Source organism: Falco cherrug, chromosome 4, assembly GCF_023634085.1.
Source record: "Falco cherrug isolate bFalChe1 chromosome 4, bFalChe1.pri, whole genome shotgun sequence".
Lineage (NCBI taxonomy): Eukaryota > Metazoa > Chordata > Aves > Falconiformes > Falconidae > Falco > Falco cherrug.
Window position 1 is genome coordinate 91492622 of NC_073700.1, and position 23234 is coordinate 91515855.

General features: G+C 40.9%; 1 protein-coding gene across 1 annotated transcript in view; it reads right to left on the bottom strand.

Moving 5' to 3' along the window:
* Nucleotides 1–23234, bottom strand: part of POU6F2 (POU class 6 homeobox 2) — a 253357-nt gene that overhangs the window by 94968 nt on the left and 135155 nt on the right. The window contains exon 4 of the mRNA XM_014285807.3: nt 3294–3595. Within this exon, the coding sequence (XP_014141282.1) occupies nt 3294–3595 (302 nt within the window). The remainder of the gene's footprint in view (nt 1–3293; nt 3596–23234) is intronic.

The following is a 23234-nucleotide window of genomic DNA, read 5'->3' on the forward strand; positions in this document are numbered from 1 at the left end:
GAGGTTTTTCATCTTTCTATACAATCATTAAAAGACTTCCTAAAAATAATAGTTTTCTAACTACAATCCAGTCCACTGAACTGAGTAAAGAATAGTGATAAAATTAGAGCAGAGTATCATAGAACAATCTGACAGGAATCATTCTGAGACTTTTAGCTGGTGTACGCTGCACCGGTATTATTAATTTCTGATCAGCTAGCAAAAGTACCTCACCCAGGTATACCTAAGCAAGTCACTTTCATTTCATTTGCCTTCTGAAGGACATGACAGCATCTGTACGTTTTGAGATGTAATTGCTGTTATCCTTCAGAGTTTTGTGAAACAAACACAATCATCCTCCTGAATTACTGACTTTCCGTGACAATTTTTTGAGCTTGCATTGTTCTAAACTAATATCTTTCAGACAGATCCTGAATAATGTAAGAGGATAAAGCCCACATGAAAAAATCAAGAATTCAGAAATGAAATTTAAGCTGTCAAACTTTAACTTAGTTGATCTTTATTCCCTTAATATTCTTCAAACAAAACCCATTTTATTCTAGTTCATAAAGAACATTACCTTAGAGGCCATAATACCTCTGATTTTTTTTTCTAGGTCGATTTTTAAGTTAAAGCAGTAGACATTAAAAAAATCCACAGTCTAAGCAGCTATTATGAACTGGGTATGTGAACTGCTGCCAAATGTGTGCTCCCTCCTTTTTTTTTATTTTATTTTAATGTTTGTGCAGAAGAAAACAATTTCAGATCCATTCCTCAGGTTAGATGTACATGGGTGAAATAGCTTTTCTCTGCAGGATTTAGAATGGAAAGGCAAATTTCATGGAGGAGATCTTACCACTGCTCTGCTTTAGAGAAGTACCCAGACACATCCTTCAACCATCTACAAAGTGCAACAGTGGTTCTGCTGGAAACTTTTCTGGGTCACCTGTTTGCATATTAAGGAGTCTCACCATCCTCAGCAATATGACAGAGTATTTTCAAGTTCTTAAGTATTTCTTAGGGAAACTTGAGAAGCATTACACTTGCTTTAGAAATGCTGTAGAAATGGCTAGAAGGCCAAACTAATGGCCCTACAAACATTGCTAAGGTGAGGCCTGAAGTTCTGTGCTGAATTCTGGCTTCTCTTTTCAATGTCAGCACATGGCGCATCTGCATCTGTGAACAAACTTTGGGTTTTCATGGCTGTTTAAATGGTGAGGATCAGAGAGGAAAGAATATTAAAAATATTTATACCCAAATTTATTAGTAACTCTTTAATGCTGAGCCAGAGCTGACAGCTAATGACTTCTAATTCCTTGGCTGTTGTTCTGAACATGTCCAGGCATGCAGCTGGCACAGCAGCACTGGCTGCACTCAGCCTGGTGGGAATGCCAGACCTCTCATGCTGGTGTCTTTCATTAACTGTAATCCCAGTTCCTAAAACGTTTTGGGGCAGCATTTGAACTAAAACCACCTCAGAGTACTTGGTCGTCTCCTTCCACTTCTGTTGGGTCTGCCCCATCCAGACTGCCCTCCGAAGGGTAGCTGTGGGGATGAGCGTGCTGAAGACAGCGACGGGCCAAGGTATCTCCATGAAAACATGGGCACTGGTACCTCCTATGCAAGGTTTTACTTTTGTTGTACTTCTGCAAGTGAGGTGGGACCCTGGGAAGCTAACAGTGGAAAGTGATTCTACTAGCCTGTACCTGCAGGTCACAGATGAGGCTGGAACCACTCAAGTTCATTTGAGATTCACACTGGAACCAGAGGCTGTACAATAGCTGAGACTTCTGATTCAGTGTTAGTACAAGCCTCTTGAGGTATGTTCAATGAGATAATTCCCCTTCTTCCCTACCCCAACGTTAATTTATGTGTGCATTTGCTTTGTTTGGAAAACTGAATGCCTTCTGAAGCACAGTGTTTAGCAGGCAGTTTTAGCAACACATAGTGTATACAGTTAGTGTGCAAACATTACAGCTGCACCAAGACAAAAAAAAGCTCCTCTGGAAATATTCCTGTCTCTGTATGCCAATAATCTGCATACTAAAGAGCCCCAGAGCACTCACTAGCATGATAGACTGGGCATTAAGTGGTGCCTAAGTAGCCCTTAAGACAATACACAGAAGAAGCTCTAGAAACATTATACTTTACTGTAAGAAAAAGCCCAGGAACCAAGATGCATCTCTTGTGGACTTTTAAGTCTATTATCTAAACCATTAAAAAATCAGATTTGATGCAATTTAGTTGAAGCTTAGATTAATGCAGGTTTAACTGGTTGACCACATGGCAAACACAGCTTCTTGTAAACCAATTCCCTTAATTGTTTGGAAGCGGATTTTTTAATTATTAAGCTAATGCAGTTTAATGTCTGCAGGAAATGGAGCCGAATCCATCAGTGCAGATAACACCTTTAAAGTGGGGTCTCAGAATTTAGGGAAATATATGAATAGAGAGTTTGCTGGTTTCTAAGTGCACTTCCACTGTCCAGTGAAAGAGACTCTGCTCACTTCACAGACTATGCTGGTGTGTATTCACAATCATACTTGTGGGTACAGTCAAAGCTGTTCTTGCAGGACATGAATACAGCATGACATAGGTAGTGCAAGAACACCCAAGTATAAGAAATCAGGACCACTGGATCAGAGCCCTCCTGTTTCTGCCTGGCAATTCCAAGATGGGCAGAGCCCAGCATCAGTGCGGGTGCCATTGCTGACGGTTCATTTAAAAACATCTGTGTCATTGGAGTGAGTATCTAGGAAAGGCATTATCTGGCATTCTTAGCTTTGGAGTCTATACTGAGACTCTTAACAAAAGTATTTTATTCTAGCCGAATAAACGTTAGGGCTGTGATTTCAAAAGGAAGGATAACCCATCCACCCTTTGCACACATCCACCACCAGAAGCTCCATTTCTTTTAGGGACAGCCAGGACCATCTGCTAATGAACAGCTGATTTTGCTGTCCTCATAAGCTACCACGAAGGGTCACTGCTGGGCAAATGCCATTTGTGAAAGTTGCATGCTGGATCTGTGGAAAAAATTAGTTTTCTGTGTGTTCTGTGATATGGACTTTAAGAGCAAAAGATGTTTACTCTTCAGAAAGCAGAAGACTGGGACCATCATTAGTTATGGTTTTCTGGCTTATCAGGTCTTTTAGCTGTTCTGAGCTGCATGCCCACAAAGATTAACTCATTCGAGGTGGAATTTCCCAGCCTGTATGGTCAGAAGGTGTAACCTTCACTTGATCTCCCCTCGTGGTGGAAGAGTATGCACTTTCTTGCGTTAGACTGTTACAGATTTGTACAAAGTGTCCTACCTGCAATGGATTTGGTGAAGTAAGAGGAGATGGAAGGCCATGCCCTGGTGACTGGCTGGGTTTCTGAGGGGAGCTGGAGGACTGTGGGGCCGGAGGTGGTTGGCTCTGGCTTTGGGACTGTGTTTGGTTCTGCTGCGGTGGCGCTGACGGCTGTGGCTGTGGCTGCTGGGTCTGCTGGGGTGGCTGTGGAGTCTGTGCTTGCTGACCTTGCTGCTGCTGCTGGCTTTGCTGCTGCTGCTGTTGATGCTGGAGCTGCTGAAGATGCTGAAGCTGTTGAAGCTGGGAGTTCAGGGATGAGGTAGCTGTGAATTGAAGAGAGGGAAGGGAGTTATGTAGGTTTCAGTAATACCTACTATGTTAAAGATATTCTGGATTAAATTCTGGTTTTGTTACACTGTGGGGCTCACTGCCCACTGAGGGCAGCTGTCCTCAGGCTTCAGGCCATGGCAGGAAACACATTCCCGACAATAACAGCCTGTGGTTCTGCCAGTGCAGTTCTGTGGTAAGAGTCAGACTGCATTTGAGGCAATGAAAGTAAAACTTTGGAAGGGCTACAGCTCTGCCCACAGGACAGAGAGCACAGCTGACCTGCAATCTTCGCTCAGACAAGCTTACCAATGAAGTCAATGGGAATTTTGCCTGCCTAGAGAAGAGGTGAACAGGGCATCACTGCACACAGCCTAGCAAGAACTCATAACATGAACTGGTGCTGTTACATAAACCATTGTTGTAAAATAAAGGACACTCTGAAAAAAACTTTAAACAGCAGGTATCAGGAAATAATATATTCAGCTGTGAAATTTCTTGTGCAATGCATAGGTAGCAAAAATACCCAATAAAATGTGTGCGTGCCTGAAATCAGAACCCCTCATCATTCACATCTAAAAGCCATAAAGTTCCTCTTGTGAAACAGGGTGAAATTCTGTCCACCTGCACTGCTCACATACTCCTGGTACTAAAGGTCTGTCGTGTTTTGCTAGCACGTGCTCCACACATGAGGCTTGGAAAGTGGTGGTTCACATCAACCTGGAGGCACTGAGCAGCAAACTTTATCTCCCAGAGACACCTTCAAATTGACTAGGGCATTCCTTAAATTCAGGAAGGTAAGAATTGTGCCACAGGGGTGCCACTAAGGAAGAACAGCTTTAAGCAGCAGCCAGAACATCAGAGGAGCGTGGTGCTTTGGGTAATGGCCCTGAAGTCACTTGGGTCTCCGGCCTTACCCACTTTAATCAACATCTTTGGGGTTGCATTAAATGGCTATAAGATCCCAAGAGGAACAGCTTACAAGGTTATTGCACTATTTTGCACTCTGTATACTGCTTTGATAACACCACTCTGTATTCTAATTTCCAACAGGAGAAGCCAAAGTAAACTGGGAATGAATCAAATCTGTTATTTCTAAAATGGCATTCAGATTTCATGGCCAGAAACTCTGTTCATGAAATTATTTGTGGATTGGCAGATAAAGCCAAGTCATCTCCAGTTTCTTTTCATGCCGACATCCCTATTGCAGCTTTCTAGATGTCTATGCCCTGGGGATGAACCTGAGGTCTTGGTACAACTTATTAAATCAATGAGCCATAAACTGGAATAAGCAAAGGAAAAAAGAAAACGGAAAAAAATGAGGCAGAATGGGTAAGCCAGAAAAGTCTGTATGAAGGAAAACTAAAAGGCTTGGGAGGAAGAGCTGCTGGTCATCCATTCCTAACTTAGAGCTGCTCTAAATTTTCTTTCACCAGAGGCAGGAACCAAACTACAAATATGCCTTTACAAGAATTATAGCTATGTGTATGTGACTTCAACAAAGAACTTGAATAATGCAGAGAAGGAGGACTGATAACACCAATATATTTCCATCAGGAAAGTTACTGATGAAGTTTTTTGTTTCAACATAAACCACACATGGTATCTCATGCAAAATAGATCAGCCTGGAGAAGTAAGGGAACACTCACATCAATTCCTCCATCAGAACTCATACCTAAATGCCCCAAAGCCGAGGGGGAAGTAAGTGGAAATACAATCTAAAGCATATGAGAACAAAAAATGGAGAAGGTGTGTATACAAGAAAGCAACTGCATAGACAAATATTAACCATAGCATGAAGCACTTCAGATGGCAAGGAATACTATTGACCAGTTCTATCTGTAGGTACATACATACACAGTGGCAGAAAGACCCTTCCCATTCCCATGATGAAAAAAGTAATCTAGACCAGTTCTTGTGCAGGTCATTTCCTCACCTGTGACAGTTTACCAATCTGGACTAACCATTGATAACCAAGACTTCAAATACAACAGGCCCTTACTGCTTTCACAGACTCCATATAGGAAAGAATGTCACAACACCCCACAGAAGCATAACTTGTAACCCCCACGGCTCATAGACAGGAACGAGGGTTGTTTTATAGCCTATGTGAACAACTGGACAGGATAAGACAAGACTTTCTCTGTAGCAAAGTAGATACAGCAGGGTTTTTTGTACTGCCATGGTCCCCATTTTTCCCCCACAGGGCACTCTTAAAGGCCATGGCTTGGAAGAACAGAATTGTCAGAATGCCATACACTGTATGTAGGGCGCTGGGTCATGTAGCAGGGGACAGGCATTTGAGGCATAGAGCAAGCCATCTACTGAAATATTTTTGGAGCACAGAACATGTCTGGCTCCTTGAGGTATGCCTTTCAGCTAGAATCTGCAATATATGGTCAATAATTAAGAGAATGCTGAAAGTATCAATCTGAGATAACATGAGGTAATATAGGATGGAGGAATCACTGTGATTCCAGGAACACAAAAGTGTAAAAAAAGGTCAGCACTAAATTTTTATTAATGCTCTTATGATTGAACTTACCATATGCAAAAAAAAAAAAATCTGTTCATAGAATACTAAAGACAACAGCATCACTGCCTGGACTTCTTAAAATTGGTGACAAGTAAGACATGAGGAGAAGGGTAAAGAAGCCCAAAGTGTAAAATAAATGAAAAATAAACATTAGCAAACAAATGAAGGGGTGGTTACGTTATAATGCAAAAAAGCTTATTGTTTTGTGTGTTTGCATATGGCTTAGAGCAATCAGAAGAGTATTATTTAATAATTATTAGTACTAGTGTTCCCCACAGAGCATGCAATTTTTCTTCCCAGATGCTTTCATTGAAATGTTGTCAAACGGTGATATAAGTAGCCTTGCAAAATTAGAGTCTAAAGCACAGATACAGAAATAGTACTGATCTCTTTGTTTACCAAATGGACAAAAATACACACTTACGGAATTGTGGTTTTACTAAATGTATGAATGTGTCTAAGAAAGAAAGATTATATTGTTGCATGTGTTGGGATTTACTTGATAGAACAGTTATCCTAATGGTGTAGGCCTCAGTTTCATTAACAAGTCATGCTTTCGGTCAGCTGTTGAATTACATTCTTAAAAATCAAATATTCATTAAACTTCCATTCTCCACAAGACCAATACACTGTTAAATGGACATTTTGATTTGTGCGTGCTTTCTTCTGCCAATACATAAAACAAGGGACAGAATCCAGAGGGAAGAAAAAGAGGGGGAAAAAGCCTCAAGAGCTTTTTTACAACCTAAAATTTTGCAGGTTCAGGTCCTACTGAGCTGCTAATGTAACTGATGTCATGGAATCACAGAATGGTCAGGGATGGAAGGGGTCTCTGGAGACCATCTAGTCCAACCCCGTGCTAAGGCAGGTCACCTACAGCAGGTTGCAGTCACGTCCAGGCGGGTTTTGAATGTCTCCAGAGGAGGAGACCCCACAGCCTCTCTGGGCAGCCTGTGCCAGGGCTCAGTCACCCTCAAAGTGAAAAAGTTTTTCCTCACATTGAGAAGGATTTCCTGTGTTTCAGTTTGTGCCCGTTGACCCTTCTCCTGTCACTGGGCACTACTGGAAAGAGCCCGGCCCTGTCCCCTTGACAGTTACCCTTAAGACATTTGTGGACATTGATAAGATCCACTCTCAGCCTTCTCTTCCCCAGGCTGAACAGCCCCAGCTCCCTCAGCCTTTCCTCATCAGGGAGATGCTCCAGCCCCTCATCATCTCCATAGCCTCTGCTGGACCATCCCCAGCAGTTCCTTGTCTCTCTTGAACCGGGGAGCCCAGTACTGGGCACAGCACCCCAGATCCAAATGGCCGTCACCATGGGGAGATAGGAATGTACCCTTACTTCTCCAGATGTCAAATGGCCATTGCCAACATACTTCTGTGCATCAACAGTGTGAGGAGGTGCAATCACTCAGGTGAGCTGACTTGTCTAATCAATGAAGAGGGTCAGAAGCTGACTTGGAAAACATCGAGTTTGTAAGTTCTGCGGGTATGCCTGGCATTCCCAGATAATGGCTCTTTTTAATTCACCATCTAGGAGTACAAAAGCTTTGCGTTCAGTATTGCTCAATACTTGAATGTTGGGTGATGCAGGAATATCAATATCTGTACCATTCCCTTTTGTACTGGCAATGCACTCATTCTTGCTGGGGTGGGAGGTAGTACCTCAGGGAAGATTTTGTGGATGGAGAAAAGTCACTTCACAGAAAAGTTTCCAAGTTCATTTCCAGCAACGGCACAAAATTATTCAAATAACTTCTTGTCTTTTCATATAATTCCTTTAAAAAGCCTCTCCGGAGCCTACTATCATGCTGAGCTATAAATTGCTGTGAAGTGGCTTAGTGAGGTATGACTGTTTAATACGCTGTTGCTAAACAAACAGATAGGGAATGGGAAGAAGGACCATCAGATCAGACAAGGCTTTCCCAAAGCCACGCAGTAGGTATCCCGCAAAGGTGGATTTAGGGCTCCGGATCATGCCTGCAGTCTGGTGTTCATGCTGCCTGATTGCACTGCCTCTCACAATGTGTGTATATCCACAGCAGGGGTTGTGTCATATTATTGTTTGTAATCAAATCCAACCCAACTCCCAGAGCTTGCTTGCATAGCTCATCCATTATGAATCGTATACCTGTCTAGCATTTGTCACTTGCTGCAGAGCTTGGAGCCTGATGGAATTTCAGGTGGTACAACAGTGCTATGCCTGCATGTATAAAAGATAACATGCACTGCCTACCTCACAGGAATCTTTTTATGACTTCTGGCTAACAGCTGGGTAAAACTTTGACATATGTAAGTGAGAAGTACCTACTTTCTTTCAAAATTGCAAGAATTTGAAAGACTTTCTTTCAAAAATGCAAGAATTAAGAAGGCTTGGAAAAAATGGCAAAGAGTTCTTCCTATGGTTAAAAAAGACAACATAAAGTACATAATTTTAAAAGAGAGATAATCAACTAAGAACACATGCAAGCTGTGAAAAGCTGTGAGGAAAATCCACAAAAGCTGTGTGACATTTCAACTTTCCTTAAGAAAAATAAGTGTTGAATATATATACCAGGTATCCAAGAAGACAGTAAGAAGAACTAACACCTACAAACAAACAGTGGCATAAGGGGTCTTCAAACTTATTAACTATGGTTTCTTGATTGCTGTGCTGCCATGGCAAATTTCGCAAGGGGTCACCCCACCTTTTATGATCCTACATTAAGCGGATTACACTTAGCCACACTATCAAAGCATTTACATTAGAATAATATCATGTATCTTAACATGTATATTATGGAGTAATATTAGAATAATATGGAGTTAAGTGGTGCAAAAGAACAGTCCAGAGGCAGCAAAAGCAAACCTCCTGATGTCTCAGATCACCTGTTTCTGTACTTGTCACACACCTCAGACTACTTGAAGGACTTACAGAAAGTTATGAAATAAGGAAACACCTTAGGAACTAAGGGATACCTTAGGCACAACGCTGCTATGCATTTACAATATTTATGGAAAGTGTGTCTTTCCATGTTGTCCTTGTATCTTCTGTTCCTCTGCTGGTTTCCCACACAGGAAACTGAAATGAAACTAAAATGCCCCTCTGTCAAGCACAGTGGTGCGATAGAAGAATTCACTTCTGATGCAACCATGCTGAAAGAAGCAGTCTGATCCATGGCAGGGAGAATGACTGGATCGTTTTCTTAGTGGAAAAACTGAAAAGGCTGTCTTCAAATCCCAATCCTGATTGTATTCGCTGAAAGTAGTATCAACTGCCTGCTGCCTCTGGCTAATATATTACTGCATAAGTATGGGAATGGCTCTGGTTATATTTTAAATAAAAATATACATCGTAAAGTTCAATCACATTTCTATAAAATGCAAGGAACATAAGTAACCCCACATACACAATGTAAACAATGTAAAAATTAGGACTCTTTTTTCACCTCTCATTCACAGTATACACTCAGATTATTAAGACCTCTACAGTGCTTGGCAGAAGATCAAATTAATGTTCAGGGATTCAATTTGTATCTATAATCTGCTCTTGTGGATAAGCTTCACATAATGTCTGATTTATTTTATTAATGTTTTGTGTACGCTTGTTTTTGTGTAATAAAGGAAGAAGGGGTAGGAGGAATAAGACAATTTTAGTCTGCAAACTGTTGTGCCACTCTATCCACGTATTTACATAATTGCATAGATGTTCTTCAGTGCCTTGATACAATGTACAATGGACTAAAAAGGAGAAAATCATACATTAAACCTTTTCCTGTTCGACTGAACACAGAACTTGACTCTGCCATTTCAAGGGCCTAATGCCTTTTTCCACTTCCCCAGTAAAGGAGAATGGATTTGCATTGCCTTAAACTGAAAAGTGTAACTAACTTAAGCATCTGGGCTTGCGTTTGAACTGACGTGGCCCACTTTGTTTTTCCACCCTGTTGTTTCTCTTCTAATGAGGTATATGCCTTTCTTTTCTTTGAAACAGATTTCTAAAGATTGAATACACAACGCTGAACATTCTAATGCAAGCCTATGTTTACACTCTCTCCCTCCTGGGTAATGAGGGGTAGGTTAGCCAAATAGCCAACGTGGTTTTGCATACGCTTGAATTTTCTTTTTGAGAGCAAAATGTGAGTTGTTTTAAATATGTTAGCATCTTCTTTGTGGGAAAAAAAGGAAGGGTTGGACTTGTGGGTGAAAAGATTAGTAATGGGATACAGAGCATGTTATTTCTAAATCACTGGTTCAAATCCAGTCTAGGTCAATACAGGGAACAAAAGTCATTGCACTTTAATGGTGCTTTTGAGTGCTTTCTACCTTATAGAAAATGTATTATATGTATAGAAGATGTATTCACACATAGATGCCCACAGAGAGCCTGCATTGGAAGCAGTCTGCCACAGAGTCAAGGTAACAAATTGATGGTCTCCCAATACCTATTAGGAAGATCATAAAGACTATGGCCTTGGATGGCATCAATTGACATCTTTATTTGCACTTTTCAGCAGAGAGGCTAAGGATAGAAAGAGTAAGGAGACCAAGTCATCTTCTCCTTCCTAAAGGTGATCCCTCAAGGTTACAGCTGCAGAATGCAGACAGGGTTATGGGGAGAAACTTGCACTGCTAGTCCTCCTCTGTACCAATTCTGCAGATAAACACAGGGCTTCACTTTCTACTGTTGTCATATCCAGTATCTTTCATGAGCACTAAATTCACTTTAAAGAATATAGGCAATAAAAAGGAAGTATTAAGAAGGAAACCATCATAATTTATATGGTGCCTGTGGTGTCTCCACATTTTGATGAGTACTGGAACATCCCTGAAAAATGATCCACTGCATTAAATAAATCTGACATTTTTTTCCCTTACCAAACCTTAAAATGTACAATAATCCACTAAAATCTTAAGGGGGGTGGTGGGGAGAAGAAAAAGTTGTTGTTCTATGCAGAGAGCTTGACTAAGTTACAGGGCAAGTATATTTGGAATACTTCCCATTTTAAGGTAATCTAGGGGCTATTTTCCTCTAGTTTATGACAACACTCTGTGAGTAAAGTTCCCTGAGTGTATTGTAAAAATTGCATTAACCTATTTAAAATGCCCAAAGGCAAGAACAAGCTGGAGAAATTAGACTTTAATAAGCCATTTGCTTCCTCAGCTCAAATGGGACCTTAGGCCTCATATTGTACAGATGGCTGAAACATTAACTGGAATCAGGGTATCATCAAGACACAGGGGATCAATCAAGGAATTCTCTTGGGACTCTCATTCAAAGACAGGCAATTAAAAACCCACCATAACATAGTCTGAGGGCAATGTAAGTGTTTGAATACCAAAGGCTGGGTGTCAAGCAAGTGATGTTTAGATCTGGTAAACTCTGAATTTTACCAGCCTGGGGTGGTTTTTTGTTTGGTTTTGTATGGTGTTTTTTTGGTTTTGTTTTTTTTTTTGGTGAAAACACGACTCTTTGAGATCAGGGGGCAGGATCTTAACATCAAGTCCTTATGCCAGGTAAAAACAATTTTCTAGTTACAGAGAGCAGGACTGGTCCCAGATTGCTAAGAACAGAATAGTGTTGGAATGGAAAATCAAATGGAGTGGCATGGTATTCCTACAGATCATATTTCCAGACCATATTGAGCCCATAAGAACATTCCTATGGACCAGAATTTAAGATAACCTCTCATTTCTTGGGAAAAATTCTACAGGACTCCTTTGAAAGAAACTAATCGACAGAGAAAAAATTATCATCTAAAGGCCAACAGAGCTCAATTTAAAATCTCACAGCTGCAGAGATGTGACAGGGAACAGATGAATGACACAAAGAAATGAAGTTTGAAACAAGTCTGCTGACTCAGAGGACGATGACCATGACTCATAATGGACACCAGAAAAAGGCTGGGCACTCTTTGCACAACCTTTAATAACAGGAACTGCAGCTTATTCTTTTCCCCTCCTTGTCTCTTTCAAATGCTCTAATATTGATGATAACCATAATTTCCATGGCACTTATGCAAAGTGTTTGACGTGCCTTGAAGTAGCAATGCTTGTAGAAAAAGCTGTGCAATGACATATGGCCCCAGGAGCTTTGGAAGAGGTTGTGCCAAATCCTGTCCTGCAGTTCAGAGAGCCATGGGTGCCCAGACCACCGGGTGCCCTGCCATTTCTGCTGGCAAGGGGACTATGTGAGGCTCTGGGGCAAAGTCTTGTCAAGAGGAACTGGCTGAACTGCCTGGTGGCTTCAAAGGGTGATTTTGCATTCTTGCGGATAACAGATCTGCAGTTGCATCTTCTATAATTGTTTATGGCAAACGGCTCTTCTGACAAAGAAATATTTATCCAGGTATAGCTTCAGCAATGGTCCTTTGAAGATCAGGAATTATTAGAAGTCTCTTCAAAGAGTCTTTGAAGTGAGTCATGTTTCCTTAACTAAAAGTGAAGCTACTGTAAGTAAAATGCACTGTGTTTTTGTGCATGTGTGTGTTTGGTTTTTTTAAACAATACAATCGAATAGCGGATCAAAGTGTTTGTAGTTTAAAAGGTTGGCCTTGATGCTGAGCTTGTGGAAGTGTCCGGAGAATGACAAAGGGCAATATCACTTTCCCCCAGCCTCAACCGAGTGAAGCAGCAGAGGGTACTGTGCCCACCAGGTGACTTGGTATGACTGGTTGCTTTCATCTCTCAGACTCTCATTATATCTGCATTTCTATCATTTTACAGTTCCAGTCTGTTCTGAAAGCTGGTAGACCTGAGACAACTCTGTTTTCTATTAAGAATTCCAAGATTCAAGTAGCTGCAAATTCTGTTCCAAGTGTGCAAATTCCATCTAGGGAAGTTAGCTGAGCAGCATGAGAACAGGCCATGGAATGACTCAGAAAACAGCAATGTGTACACTGTAAGGAGAAAGGGGGAAAATGCAGCCCAGCCTAGTCCTTCCCTTTACAACCAATAAAACTACAACAGCAAGGTCAAGATCCACGTGCAAGAGTGGCAGTTCTACCTTGCTGCAAAGCTGCGCATGCAAATGCTCTGCTGGAGCACTGACTTAGGCTTCAATCTTGTTAACAATGGGCCCCGTGATCCTCAACATAGCTTTGAACTTCTGGTTTTACCAAGCCATGAAAAATTAAAAATGGTAGCAGGGTGAAAAAAGGGGGGGGGAAGAGAACAAAAAAAAATATGTGGCCTGATCCTGCAAGGGATGTAATGCTCTATGTCCCTGTGCAGCTCCCAGGGACTGAAAGCCATTCCTCACCGGCTGGGACATATACGCAGTACCATGTTGAACATGGCATTCTTCATCAGTCACTGAAGAATAAAAATGGGACTAAAAAACTTTCTCTAAGTGACACAAGGTATTGCTTAATAGCTGTGGTACAGGAGCAATCTTGAGCATAGGTCACTGGGTTGGTAAGGAGGTGCTGCGCCAGGTGCTGTAACCTCAATATGTGAGCAGAAGATGGAGGTGTTCTTTCTTTAGATAAGGGATCAATGCAGAGAAACTATGCAACTCCTGCCACATGAGAAATTGTAGAAGAGCTGGCAAGTGAACTCTAATTTGGTAATCTGTCACACCGCAAGCCATTCTTGAGTGTATGTACCACTAGTAAGGTATATTCTGCTTGCCTGCTGTTGACTCACAGTAGCTCTATTTTGCTGTCTTCAAGAATCTTCCATGATCTTTATTATTTGCTATGCATAGATAAGAATGGTTGTATTTAGTTGCATGCATTTCAAAACACACCACAGCATCTGCAGCTACTCTTTTTTTGCAAGCTTTAAGCCAGCTACAGGTCCATTTAAGGTGATCTGCCCATGTTCCTTTTCCTAGTTTTCTTATTTTACTTGCAGAAAGATTAAAAACCAAGTTAAACATTAGGTGAGCAGCTGTTCTGGACTCTGCAGCTGGTCATCTGCTGTGGATGGCCTGACAGCTCATGCTTAATTTGCAGTAAAATGAGGGAGGCTGAATATCAGATTTCTCTTCTGTCCCTACAGCTCATCAGCCAAACATGTTGCCGCTTCAGGTGCTAATCCTAGCTTGGCTGCGCTTGGCATCCATCACCACCGCACAGCGACAGTGTATTAGCTGCTCTTTGAGTGCTCATGTGCTTCCACCTGCCTAAATTTCCTGCCCACTGTTGAAATTAACCACCTTGTTATTCACAGAGATCAACTGCTCATCAGTAGAAAATCTGGGTGGGAGACCTGGGGAGAAGATTTCACAGGCACTCCCCATTCAGGGGCTGTGAGCTCAGCCACACTCCTGTGACATTATGAAGCTCCATCCACAGCTGAAGAGAAGGGCTGGGGAGCCCAGAAAAGCAGCCGACAGATAGCTCTGCCCTGCCGATGCACTGTCCGCTCCAGGGCTTTCAAAAGGACATCAGGAACCTCCATGCTGTTTGATATTCCATGCATTTTTGTACACCACATCACAGTTAATGGCAGGCCTTTGAACAAATTGCATCTAGGTCTTACCTTAGCTACCAAGCTGCTTCTTCAAGGTTAATTATTTTTAATTTGAAAGGGATACACAGCCATTAATAAAAGAACTTCCATTTAAATAATGCATATACTTACATGGAGCAGGAGTCCCCAGTTATAGAAAGGGAACAAAATCCACAGGATGAATTTACAATTGGCCAAAAATCTACTTACAAATAATTTCCTATTTCTGTCCACATATTCAGTCAGAACAGAATGTTGTTGCCCTTTTGATGCAGTAACTAGTACCTTATTGCCTTTATCAATGAAAATACTTGCTTTCGCAGACCAGATAAGGGAAGAAAAGTTGAATTTGGTTGCCAACCAGTAATTCTCAAAAAAACCTCACAGGAAACAAGTCTTTGCCTTCCTTAAGGCAACATTGCCTTAATTTTAGTATTCAGGATAATGAAATATTTTAAATAAGGGTTTAGGTCTCATCAGCTGCATGTGTTTAGTTATACCAAACCTGAATGATGCTACAAAACATTACTCTCATTGTCATCTCCGGGTTCTTCAATCTTTTAAACAAACTCAATAATGTGTTAATGCACACACACACAAAAAAAAAGTGTTTACCAATGCACTAACACTGTTATTAAAGGCACTTGCTGTTAAAGTCATCCTGAGAACTGTAATAGAAGCCTGCAGAACTTGCTCTAAAAATAGAGAAAATTCCGAAGATAATGTATCCTAATATGTATATTTTATTCATCCTATAGAACGTACTGGCAGTACATAACTAGGTTGTGTGAGTTTCCATAAAACAATTAATAATTTTCTCTTCAGTTTTTCTTCTGTTGTATTTAACCTTTTCATAAAATAACATAGGAGCTGACTTTTAACTGTAGAGAATTAAGAACATTTTGAAGATAATGAAAACATTGGTCATCATGTGAAATTTATTGCTAATGTAATAGGCACAGACAAAGATATTTGGTGGGGGCAGGGTGGTTGAGGGCAAGGGGAGAGAGTTTACTGTTCACAAATTTCCTTGCTTGTGAAATTAGTGGGTTTCTCATCCTCCTGAGGAAGCCCACTGAGAAGTGTAAGTGAAAATACGACATAAATACTAGGCAAACACCGTTACTAGATTTACTGAGGTAACTCCAAAGTCAATTAAATGGAGATGAGCTTGTTCCAATATAGTCTATTTAAATGAAAAGCCTAGACCATTCAACAGTACAAAATAAAGAAACACATGTCAGTGCTGATACAAGACCTAGCTTTTTGCTTAAATTGACTTCTGATTTAAAAAGTTAGAGGCAAAAATGCTTCTCAAGTGGGATGAACTATCTATCATGGCAGCCCTGAGAACAAAATTTGGCACAGTTAGTGCACACGGAAATCTGAAACCACTACTTTAGATTTGTTTTGCCAAGTTTTAACTAAGTAGATGCAAAAAACTGTTCCTTTCATTTTCAGTGCCAGGTATTTTGTCTTTACTCTGTTGATTTTAATAGCTCGCTCAGAAGCTTGGAAATGAACGTTTCTTCCATCATCAATTTAAGACCTTTCCATTTGCCAGCTATGGATGTTTTTTCTACTGTGTGTTTTCAATGAAGCTGAAATTAATATGGTTCCCTTTGATTTTCCATCCAAGCGCCAGGGAGCATGGGGCAAACTATGCTTTCATCTCCATCCTTGAGACAGAGCCAGGGTCACCATCATGTGACCACAACACTCCTTCTTTTCCCTCTCTCCCACAATCTTCCAAAAAAAGGTAGTTTTTGGACTCAAGTTTGTCTATACCTGGAAAGACCAGCTCTACAGGGGTCCCGAAGCATCGTATAGGGAGGGCAATTCCTATGGCCATCATCTCCAGCTGTTCAGCTGCTGTGTCTCTCATACAGAGCCCTCACTTTGAGCAGAAATGGCCCCAACAGCCTCTTTTTCCTACCAGCTGTAGACATTTACTTCTTTATAGCTCATGGAACTATGACGGCACCCCGGAAATCCTCACCTTTGAACAGGGGACTGAAGCAAGTGCAAATTTGGCTAAACATTATTGTCAGAAAGTCTTATTCATGTGATTGTGGGCAAAAGCAGTTCTGTAAATTCCTGCCTTTGTTTTTTAGCAAACATTTAGGGATTTTTTTTTTTTTTTTTGCCAATAGCTACCCAATCATTAAAGCTGATGAGAAATGCATCAGAAAAACACCTACAAAGACAAGACCCATAAGTGAAGGCAAGAGCTCTTTAAACAATCATCCAGTGCAACACATTTCATGATGGGGCTTGCAGCTGACAATTTTATGTATCTTGATTATGGAGCACTTGGATTTCTGGGTCATAAAGAAACTAATACCAGGTAAGCATCTTATGCTTTAATGTTTTGCACTAGAAATTAAGAGGGGAAGCCAAGAACATAAGACCTCTGATGTCTGTGAATCAACACTGGTCCATGGACCAATACAGACAAACCCAAAATTTCTACCTCCTTTTTTTTTTTTTTCAAGCAGCAGTATTCTTCAATTTGTTAATTCTAATGGCCCTTAATTATCTTGCAGAGTGAAATGACATCTGACTTCTTAAAATCATAATGCTAAAAGCATTGCTGATTTAACTAATGCTGCAATGATTTTCAGATTTGATCATAGTATATCCACAAAACAGATAAGCTTTAGATGCCTTCATGATTTCTGCCACTTCTGTCAGCTATGACTGGGAGTGGCCTTTTTGCCAGGTACTGTCTGATGGGTGCCTTGCAGACCTGCATCTCACTTGTCTGAGACGGCTCAGTTTGCCCCCTGCCATAACAGCACTCTAGTGAAATAGCTCTGAGAAGACCATGGAGAGAATGTGTGAGGCACCGTGGATGTGAATACAGAGCACATGCCCCAGAGCAGCTCCCTGCAGAGATTCAGAAGAGTGCCCTCGGCTTACGTCCTGGTCTGCAACTTTAACCTCCCTGCAGAACACTTCCCTCAGAAACCATTTTCATAATTTCTAATCATTGCCAAATGTTTGATTTCAGGCTGTTTAAGGGATCAAACCTTCTGGTGGAAAATAAAATAAATAACAGTCAAACCATCAGACAAAGAAATTAGTTATAAATAATTAAACTTGCTGTACTGATATATACTATTCCCACCTGGATGCTGTGCTTCCAAGATGGGCAGCACAGTTTTCCTAATCAAGGAAAGAAAAAAAAAAGGAAAAAAAAAAAAAAGAGGAAAAAAGAGGTCCTGTATGACAGAACAAATCAGACCAGAAACAGGGACTGTTTGTCTTACGGATGAAGATCAGCACCTGGGAATCCACTTCCTATTCCTGAACCTACCATACATGCACCACCTTGGGCACAGCAGTTAATCTCCCTGCCTCACCTTCCTGTCCTAGAAAAGAAAAGGACGGATAATAAACTTCACTTTCCTCACCACAGGAAGCTAAATTTGTGAAGTATAGCAATGTGCGTTAAAATCCTCAAAATGATGGGGGGTAACGATACACAAAGTTTTATTTCCACATGAAAATGATTGTTATAGAGCTACCTCCTACACTGTGTTAATGAGAGATAGATGGTTTAAAAGCACTCATTTGTTTTCTTTCTTCCAACTTTTTGATAATGCCTGAGTAATGCTTTTATTCCCAGCAGCTCATAAGACTTTTTGAGATCCCCAATAATAAGGATGTCTTTTTAAGATGAACTCTCTGCTCAGGCACATTTTAGGAACTTGTCTCACACCCAGCTTAAAGGACACCTCAAAATGAAAAACCATCCCGGATTTCCTAGAAGACTAGTACTTAGAGCTCATTGCACACCACTGTGAGCACCTCTGTCATCAGATACACACCGATGGAGCCAGCTAAACCAAACTAGCTAATGATAATAACAATAAAAATATCCACCAGAAAATTTCACCAACAAGATATCAGAGGCAATAAAGTGATTCCTGTGGTGCAGTAAGCTAGGCCAAAGAAACAGGAGGATGACAAAAGAAAATGAAGAAAGGAAAACAGATTCAAGGGCGATAACTATAGGACCCGGGTGGGCTTGTTATGTGAATAGACTGCAGGTAACCACATCCTGCTGCTGCGATGCTTCATAAATTCTGTCGTCTTGTTAAGAGGCTGAAGACTACTGACCTCACTTCCTCTGCTAGTGAGACCACGTCCCTTTGTGCCCAGGTTTTCATTGTGCTTATGCAATTTGAACCACGGTGTGAGCCTTCCTCCACCGATGATAACTGCCTCACAAATTACAGAAGAACAAATGGGAAATGGAACTTCTCTCCCTCTCTTGTTCAACAGCCCCCTCTGTCCCTCTTCCTAACCCCTTGCAAAATAACTCTCAGGCTCTCAGGACCAGCGATGTTAAGGCTTGCTTGGTTTTGTTTCTGAATATATTAGAAAATATATATTAAACCCAGAAATATGAGTAGATTTTAAGATATTCACATATAGGTGTAACATCTATACACGCAAGAAAGACCTTCATACGTTATGAAGCCTGTGCAGGCAACATTCAGCCATTTTGTTCACTAAGAACACCCAGCAAGGGTCAGAGAGCCAAAGAGAGAGCAGCCACGTGTGGTGTTTTGGAGGTACTCTCCAAGCACTAAGCCTACACGAGCCGTATCCTCAACAGCTCTCCCTACTGCAGCTCAGAATAGGAGAAAAGTTACTCCTCTTAGCACTTCTAAAGAGAAAAACATGCAAAGGCAGCCAAGACCACATCCAGCCCAGCTGGCTACGGCCACACATGACCATGAAAATTCCAGAGAAAGGCAGGCCTGTGACTTGTCCTGTCCGTATTTTGTATCCTTTTCTTCCTAATCTAAAAAGGCACAAGATGAATTGAGGCAGAGTCATCCCTTCCTTACACATGACAGGGCAGAAATGTTTTCACACCATAGAAACCACAGAACCCTTGTTCATCATCTGCTACAGTTTTGAGTGGTCACTCACGTAAGTGTGTACCAAGGATGCACCTCTAAAATTTTTAAATATGCAACTTAAAAAAAAAGATCAGTGATTATTTTCTTTGTCTGTGAGACTAGCACCTTCCCAGTATTCACTGGCACTGGAAAAAAAAACCCAAAATCCAAACCCTCATAGATCCCTCCCTTTCCCTCAGACAACCTGTTGTCCTTAAAAGCAAAAAAAACTCCCAGTGGCCACCTCTTGCAGCTAGTGAACTACATTACAGATACACTTGCTGACTAGCCTTTAGTACCTCAAAGCAAAAATGCTGCAAATAAAAATATACAAATCCACATGGCTCATAAGAACAAACTCTTCTCTGAGTTTCACAGGGCAATGAGAACAGTGTCAGTGAATTTACACTTCTGAATCCAAGAGGAAAACATGGCCTTTACTTAGTTCTAAGAGCTTTTTTGTCTTGTGGATCTGATGTTCTCCTTGCTTCAGTTGTGCCACTAATGCTGTGCTCGGTACTTGCTCTGCCACCCTTAACAGGTAACACAGCGGTTGTCTACAGAGTAGACTTACCATGCTTTCCAATAATAAGGGTATGCAAACTCTTAATAGTATGCAGAACAATAAAACTTTGAAATAAAACAGTAAACCCAAAACAAAATACCATAGAAGCCTGAAAATCCTGGTTTCTTGCTGGCTTTCTCACAGCTCCTGCATGGGATCATGCTCTTATTTTACTGTGTCGTCACTGTTATTATGCAAAGGTAGCTTATATTTCACAATTCCATATTTTCTTTTCTACATTACAGGAGACCACATTAGAAGGCCACTGTGTTTTTTCAGACCTGATCTGTTCTGCCTTGCACAGTCCAGACTCCATCTTCCAAACTGGCCCTGCAGAGCCTTAGGCACCACCAGCAGCTGCTCTGCATGGCTCTTTGTGCCAGTGACACCACACTGCGCACAGGGCACTTAGGAGGACGATGCCAAGCTGCTGTTTATTTATGTCACCCTCCAAAGCCCCAAAGATATCACGGGCATCTATGGATTGCATGCACAAGCTGTTTCACAGCTGTATTTCTTTTAACCCCACCCTGCCCCAATCGTCTGTTTCCTCCATCCTTTTCCCCCCTCTTTCTCAAAACTATTTTCTGTGGTCTTGCAGGAACCATAAACTTTTATTCTTCTTGGATATATTTTCATAAAAGAGAAGAAGAAGGAAAGAAGGAAGGGAGGAAAAGAGGAAGGGAGAGAGAAAGGGAGAGAGAAAGAGAAAAGGAGAGAAAGAAAGAAAGAGAGAAAGCGAGAAAGAAAGAAAGAAAGAAAGAAAAAGAAAAAGAAAGAAAGAAGTAACAAACAGTAAAAACACAGAGTCAAATGTGAGTGGCACAGCTATAATTCTTTATGAAGCAGCAGGTAAGATTGATTGTCAAGGGTCAAAAGGCTAGGTCAAACTCCGCTCATTCGTCAGCTGAATGTCATTTTTGTTTTCCCTGTCACCAGATAGCTTTAAAAAAAATTGCAACTCCTTCCTCATTATCTGGGACTTGGCTCCTTTCCTGCCATCCAGTATTAATGAAACTGTGCTTCAAGCCTGGCCTTCATCTTTGAGGTTCTTCTTCATGTACTTCTTCCCTTTCTTAAGTACTACAGAGCGAGGACAATTTTAAAGATCGTTTTCTCGCACAGGGAAGTTGGAAAATTGCCAGTAGAGTGAGAATGATTTGAAAACATACGTGCAGTATAAACATCTGAATGAGCAAAAATGTCATTAAATCATAGCAGGTCCAAAGCCCACACAGCAAGGTAATTGTATCATAGTTAAATCTGTGCACCTCATATGGAACCCTTAAAAAACCAACATGATAGAATATTTTGAAATCATTTATGAGGGGAAAAAAATAACTTTTTGTTATAATTACAAGCTATGCACCACTAGAATAATGCTAATACTGAAATTATCCATCGATTTACTGTGAATATGATTTATATATGTCTGATTCAGATAAAACCATAACCAATAAATCCCTTAAAAAGAACTAAACATCTAAATTAATCGAAGTTAAATTACACCTATGTGGTGAAGTTTCAGCTGGCCTGAAATGGGATGCCATTTCAAGCCAGCAGCTGGTCACCCAAAGGATGCTTCCTCATATAAAACCATCTTGATTGAACGGTAAGTTTAGGTGCAATCAACCTCTTGTGCATTTATATAAAGGCAATACTCTTGTGTTTGTTGAGTGCTTTTCACAAAGGGATCTCAGGGCACATTACACAAATAATTAAACCTCACCTAAAGCCCATCCCTACAAGGACTGCCTCTGTGTTTAGAGGAACAGAATCAGGAACCCTTCGGTGACAGAATGAGAGGATTTACTAAATTAGTTTTCATTAAACACATTGCTGCACAGGGTGATTTAAGTATGTTGACTAATTGACATAATACCTCCTTTTAGCTAGAAAAATGACCTTTTAAAATATTTATAATCACTCTTGGGCAAAAATAACCTGAAATCCTGTGCTAAATCTGTACGGAATAACACTTCACACTAGTCTAATTTCCCTGCACAAGCAAACAAAAAAACCTATCTGTGTGAACGGCATCTCAGATAGGAGATTCAAAATGTTTTGTGAAAACAAATCAATTTTAACCACAAACAGAAGGTAAAAATAAACGATAACTCAAAACAAAAAGGTTCTGATTCCAAAATACTTAGCGGACTATCCACCTACAACTTGGGAGAGCTCTTCCAAGGCTCGGCTGCTGTAGGAACACAAGCTGTTTGCTTCCAACCATAGGTGGAAAATAACAGCCATTTAAAACATCCAGAATTTAGCTCATAGTAATGACGGATGAGGATAGCAACAATTAAAATTTGGATAGAGGGCTTGTCATTAAAATAATTTTGCTTATAACACTGTGTTTGACTGTACTCTGCTTTTCCAGCCATGTTACAGCGTAGGCATCCTTCTGTATGTGTGCTGCAGTGTGTCAGTATAAAACCTGGAGTGACACTGCGTCACTAATGTGGGAAGCAGCACTGTGGGATCAGGCCAAGTGCATGGATAAAAGTAACTGGAAAACAGAGTTGGGTGCTCTCTAGGAGAGCCTCTTTTCATTACATAAAATGACTGATTATGAGATCCCAGCTGGGTTTTGCATGGGGCCTTGTTCACTGAAATATTAATAGATGACATTTAGCTAAACAGTACAACAGAAGCATGATACTGTGCTGAGAACTGCCAGCATAAACACATTTTACTTCCTTGGATGAATACTAATTTGTAGCAAGCTGTTGCCAAACTGCCACGCTTTCTCCTGACAATCTACAGACTTCTCTACTACCCAAGCTCTTAAGAATTACACAGCTCGGTTCTTTGGTCACATCTAGCACAGAAATTAGCCGGGGAGGCAGTGAGTCCTCTGTCACTCAGGTGGGAGCAGGGAGGATGGAGAAGCCCTTGTGGATGTAACACAGGCAGCTGCTTTCTTCAGTATCCTGGAAGCGATGCGGATTGTCAAGCACTACTTCTAGGTGTGGTGAAACCCAAAGTTTCAGCTCCATAAGTGCCACTGAGCATCGCTCCCCTCAGTTAGCCAAGGTACATTTGTTAAATGTTCTGTGGAAGCCAACAGCAAATGCTAAATTTTTAGTGAAGGAGAGAACATGGTATGTGAGCCTTCATGCCTGCTGAAAGTCAGTTAGTTCACCCATAATACACTTTGCTTCTTTCTTCTTGCTCT